Genomic DNA, 5,879 nt, shown 5'->3' with positions numbered 1-5,879 from the left:
AGCAACACAAACATAGGCACAGACACATTCATACACACACACACGATAATATATGCACTTTATACACATACACATGGATTTAGTACTGTAGATATGTGGTAGTGGTGGTGTAGGGGCCTGAGGTCACACAGTGTGTTGTGAAAACTGTGAATGTATTGTAATGTTAAAAAAAAAAAGATAAACGGCCTTAATTTTGCTGGAAGAGTAGCTGCATCCTTGGCAGGAACTACTGGGGATCCGTAATAAATACGAATACAAATACACGTTATACATTATATGCTACACGTCCGTGCCCTCTCTGGGGTATATTAGACCGTTGACGCTGAAGCTGTTGTAGAAGTGGCTGTTGAACTGTCCTGTCTGCCCCCCTCCGCTGAAGCTGTTGTAGAAGTGGCTGTTGAACTGTCCTTCCTGCCCCCCTCCGCTGAAGGTATTGCAGTACACTCCTCTGTTGAAATGAGACAGGTTGTCTGCTGGGTGACCGTGGACCCCATGGCCTGAATCTGAGACCCCCGGGTAGTCCTGGCCCGGGGCCTGCGTCGGGGTGTGGGTGGTGTGGTTGTGGTATGGGCTGCTATGGAGGGCTGTAATGTTCCTATTGGTCAGCTCGTTGACCAACCCCAGAGAGCCAGTCTGTCTGCTGGGGGGACTAGAGATACCTAGGGACCCTGAGCTCAAGGACCCAGAGCCCAGCCCAGCCATACTGCTGAAAAAGTTGTTAAAACACGGAGCGCTGGACACCAGGCTTAGGGGGGAGGAGCTCTTATGACCCTCACTGACCGCCTCCATGTCTGGGGAGGCGGTGCCTAGGAGCTGGGGGCTGTCAAAGGTCTTGATGGGCGGGGCGGTTTGGCCGTCCTCTGTCTTGGTGCTGTTAGTGGAGTCGGAGCGGCGCTTCCTCTTCCTCCTGAAGTTCCCGTTGTCAAACATCTTCTCACAGTTAGGATCCAACGTCCAGTAGTTCCCTTTACCTGGAACATGAAAAAATATACATTTTATTTTTCACATCAGTATTATGTCTATATAATATAATTGACAGTATATTTAGTCTATACAGGGCGTCTGTATTCAGAACCCTTCCTTTTGTCCACATCTTGTTACATTACAGCCTTATTCTAAAATGGATTAAATATATTTTTTTTACCTTTATCTAACTAGGCAAGTCAGTTAAGAACAAATTCTTATTTACAATGACGGCCTGCCACGGCCAAACCTATAGGTTTTATACATTTTTGCAAATGTATTAATAATAAAAAACAGAAATTCCTTATCTGTGTAAATATTCAGACTCTTTGCTATGAGACTCTAAATGGAACTCAAGTGCATCCTGTTTCCATTGATCATCCTTGAGATGTTTTTACAACTTGATTGGAGTCCACCTGTGGTAAATTCAATTGGTTGGACATGATTTGTAAAGGAACACACCTGTCTATATACGGTCCCACAGTTGACAGTGCATGTCAGAGCAAAAAACCATTATTCTTAAATGGAAGAAGTTTGGATCCACCAAGACTCTTATTAGAGCTGGCCGCCTGGCCAAACTGAGCCATCGGGGGTCACTCCAGAGTTCCTCTGTGGAGATGGGAGACACTTCCAGAAGGACAACCATCTCTGCAGCACTCCAAAAATCAGGCCTTTATGGCAGAGTGGCCAGACGGAAGCCACTCCTCAATAAAAGGCACGGCATCCCACTTGGAGTTTGCCAAAAGGCACCTAAAGACTCTCAGACCATGAGAAACAAGATTCTCTGGTCTGATGAAATCAAGATTGAACTCTTTAGCCTGAATGCCAAGCGTCACATCTGAAGGTAACCTGGCACCATCCCTACGGTGCAGCATGGTGGTGGCACCATCCCTACGGTGCAGCATGGTGGTGGCACCATCCCTACGGTGCAGCATGGTGCGTCAACACTGAGTAAGGGGGCTGAATACTTATGTAAAGGGCATATTTTTGTAGTTTTATTTCTGAAACCTATTTTTCCTTTGTCATTATGGGATATTGTGTGTAGATTGAAGATGGAAAAAAAAACAATTGAATCAATTTTAGAATAGAAAATGTGGAAACAGTCAAGGGGTCTGAATACTTTCCGAATGCAATTCCATATAAAGGAATGCAATGAAGAACCACAGAGTGACATGCTCATCTTGAGAATATCGCTGCTGGGCCAAACAATATCACAGATCAAAGAGTTGGGTCTGAAGGTTGTGTTGGGTGCAGGAATACAACACTGACGAGCCTCTCCTTTATATGGAATGTACACATTCACACAATGGGGAAGGAAAGGGGGGTTTCCTAGTCAACTGAATGCCTTCAACTGAAATGTGTCTTCTGCATTTAACCCAACCCCCCTGAATCAGAGAGGTGCGTGGGGGGGGGTTGCCTTAATCAACATCCACGGCGCCCATGGCAGAACGACAGATGTTTGTCAGCTCGGGGATTCGATCCAGCAACCTTTCAGCTACTTACCCAACACTCTAACCACTAAGATACCTGCCCACAATGGAATGTAGTAGTATGGTGCACATTATCACCTAATACTCTGGCTTTTGATGTGGAACGATGCACTGATGAGGAAGCCAATGTCTTGCTAGCTATTCATTTTAGTGAGTGTGACAAGGGTTGGTGAGGATAGTGTCATTCTCCTGGAATCTGTGTGCTCTGCTCTGCGCGCTCCAGGGTTAGGATTATCAAACCGTTTATCTATAACCTGCCATGGTAGGAAACTGAATGTCCACTCAGTATGCGCGTGAAGCCTCTAATAACAAGCTCATCCCTAACGTTTCCTATTTCTAGCAAACCGTTGGGATGAACCTATAGAATAATATACAGGGCCTTCAGAAAGGATTCACACCCCTTGACTTTTTCCACATGTTGTTGTGTTACAAAGTGGGATTCAAATGGATTAAATTGTCTTTTTTTTGTCAATGATCTACACAAAATACTCTGTAATGTCACATTGGAAGAAAAATTATAACATTCGAAGAAAAAAACACTAACATATCTTGATTAGATAAGTATTCAACCCCCTGAGTCAATAGATGTTGGAATCACCTTTTGCAGCGATTACATCTACCAATAGGTGCCCTTCTTGCGAGGCATTGTAAAACCTCCCTGGTCTTTGTGGTTGAATCTGTGTTTGAAATTCACTGTTGGACTGAGGGACCTTACAGATAATTGTACGTGTGTGATACAGAGATGAGGTAGCCATTCAAAAAGAATGTTAAACACTATTATTGCACACACAGTGAGTCCATGCAACTTATTATGAGACTTGTTACGTACATTTTTACTCCTGATCTTATTTAGGCTTGACATAACCAAGGGGTTGAATACTTATTGACTTGAGATATTTCAGCATGTAATTTTGTATTAATTTAATTAATTCCACTTTGATATTATGGGGTATTGTGTATAGGCCAGTGACACAATATCTCAATTTAATCCATTTTACATTACCCTCTGCACACATCAACAACTGACACCCACGAAGCATCATTACCTATTACCCAGAGCGATGGGTAACGATGCTTCGTGGGTGACTGTTGTTGATGTGTGCAGAGTGTCCCTGGTTCGCGCCCGGATATGGGTGAGGGGACGGTCTAAAGTTATACTGTTACATGAATACTTTGTGAAGGCTCTGTATATTTTCATCTATGTATTGCCACATAGTTATGCTTCCCATGATAGAGCAGAAGGCCATTCATGCATTATATTAGACTCTTCACATCCTAAATCTATGGAATGTCATATTGTAATGAGACAGGCAGGGAGCAGGTCTCGAACTCTCGACCTTCTAGCCCGAGGTCCGGCGCGCAAAAGCATGCCTAAGCGGCAGAGTCGATTTCCACGCTTATAAACCTGGGGTCGTTACAATATAATATCAGTCATTGTCCTGCTAATAAGACTTTATATATTTGATTTTCACAAAATAAGCACTATAATACGCATTCTAGCCTTCAACGTTGAGGGAACAATTTGAAAGTAGAAAATTAACAATTACCAGGGTATGGGATACGTCTTTATTTCATCCAACTGGTTTTAACTGACTACATCGAGTTGTTCAATCGGTCATAGGCCTACGCTTTTACACGTGTTTGTATAGGATTTCTAACGAACAGCTGAACATCACATAGCCCACCTGAGTCATTAACATATAACATTATATCTACACATGGGGCTAGAACATTTATAGGTTACAAATAGATGTTAAAATAATAGAATATAATTATAATACCTGGGTCATCCTCATCACGGGGGACCTTTTTAAAACAGTCGTTAAGTGACAGATTATGTCGGATAGAGTTCTGCCACCCCACCTTGCTCTTCTTGTAGAACGGGAAGTTATCAGCGATATACCGGTAGATCTGACTCAGGGTCAACTTCTTCTCGTGCACGTTCTGGATCGCCATGGCGATGAGCGCAGAGTAGGAGTAGGGAGGACGGACCAGCTTTAGCAACTCCTCCTGACTGGCGATGGACAGCCAACCCAGGTCTGGACCCCCGAACCCGGGGGAGTTGGTGAGGAACTGTCGTTGTGTCCCGTAGGAAGGCGGCATGAAGGATGCGGAGTTGACAGCGGGCCTGTTCAGCCAAAGGTATGGGTTGGGGGAGGATGTGTAATCTCCGAAGCCGTATCCAGACGGCCTCTGTGCGCCCTGGAAGCTCTGCTGGTGGTGATACATGTTTAAATTGTCGCAGTAGACAGCCATCTCTTGCGGCTCCTGGGCGCCCTTGGGCTGGGGTTGGAGAGAGCTGGCGGATGGAGAGGAGGTGTGGTGGACTGAAGGGTCGATGGAGTTCATGCTCCACGCGGGAGGACAACCCCAAGACGCTACAGTAACGGGTTAGAACGGATGAACAAGCAACAGCAGCAACAAGTACCAGATTGTATAACTTCAGACCGAAAGTTTCTCATTCAGACAGATCATCTCTAAAAGCCAATAGACACCCACTAACTGGTTGGAGGTGTGGTCATGGAACTTGAACCGACATGCAGAGGTGAGAAAGAGAAGAACTCGACAGTGACGATTTCCTTAAAACATAATATCCATTGAAAAATATGACCTGAAAATGATTAAAATCAGCGTCAGTAGAATAGGTCTAATATATAAAATACCTCCTATTATTTTATCCAAAGCCTTAAACCTAAATGTTGTTATAATTAGAAGGCTACTATTATGATATATAACAATACAGCTTCCGTCCCTCTCCTTGCCCCTTCCTGGGTTGGAACCAGGGACCCTCTGAAAACATCAACAACAGCCACCCTCGAGGCGTCGTTACCCATCGCGCCACAAAAGCCGCGGCCCTTGTAGAGCAAAGCGGACCGTCACCGACTGAAACGCTATTAGCACCCCGCTAACTAGCTAGCAATTTCACATCGGTTACATATACAAATCATTTTTATAATAATATAAATATGCATTTAAATCATTTCTAATAATAGACATTCAAAGCAGGTCAATTAACTTGTTTATTGAGACAATAAATGGGAGATTACAGGCTTATACAGATGAATTCGGAAGTTTACACTTAGGTTGGAGTCATTAAAACTCGTTTTTTCAACCACTCCACAAATTTCTTGTTAACAAACTATAGTTTTGGCAAGTCGGTTAGGACATCTACTTTGTGCATGACACAAGTAATTTGTCCAACAATTGTTTGCAGACAGATTATTTCACTTCTAATTCACTGTATCACAATTCCAGTGGGTCAGAAGTTTACATACACTAAGTTGACTGTGCCTTTAAACAGCTTGGAACATTCCAGAAAATTATGTAATGGCTTTAGAAGCTTCTGATAGGCTAATTTACATCATTTGAGTCAATTGGAGGTGTACCTGTGGATGTATTTCAAGGCCTATCTTCAAACTCAGTGCC

At 43.6% G+C, this 5,879-nt stretch overlaps 1 protein-coding gene across 1 annotated transcript; it reads right to left on the bottom strand.

The window, feature by feature from the left end:
• Positions 1-219: 219 nt before the first annotated feature.
• Positions 220-4,824, bottom strand: foxi2 (forkhead box I2). The gene is made up of 3 exons (XM_020477610.2): positions 4,235-4,824; positions 683-971; positions 220-649 (listed from the first exon to the last, which is right to left on the bottom strand). Exons 1-3 carry the CDS (start codon positions 4,800-4,802, stop codon positions 280-282), a joined length of 1,227 nt encoding a protein of 408 aa, XP_020333199.1. The 5' UTR covers positions 4,803-4,824; the 3' UTR covers positions 220-279.
• Between the last annotated feature and the right edge of the window lie 1,055 nt (positions 4,825-5,879).

This window comes from Oncorhynchus kisutch, linkage group LG14 (genome assembly GCF_002021735.2).
Source record: "Oncorhynchus kisutch isolate 150728-3 linkage group LG14, Okis_V2, whole genome shotgun sequence".
NCBI lineage: Eukaryota > Metazoa > Chordata > Actinopteri > Salmoniformes > Salmonidae > Oncorhynchus > Oncorhynchus kisutch.
The sequence above is the reverse complement of the archived record's forward strand: the minus strand, read 5'-3'. Positions and strand labels throughout refer to the sequence as shown.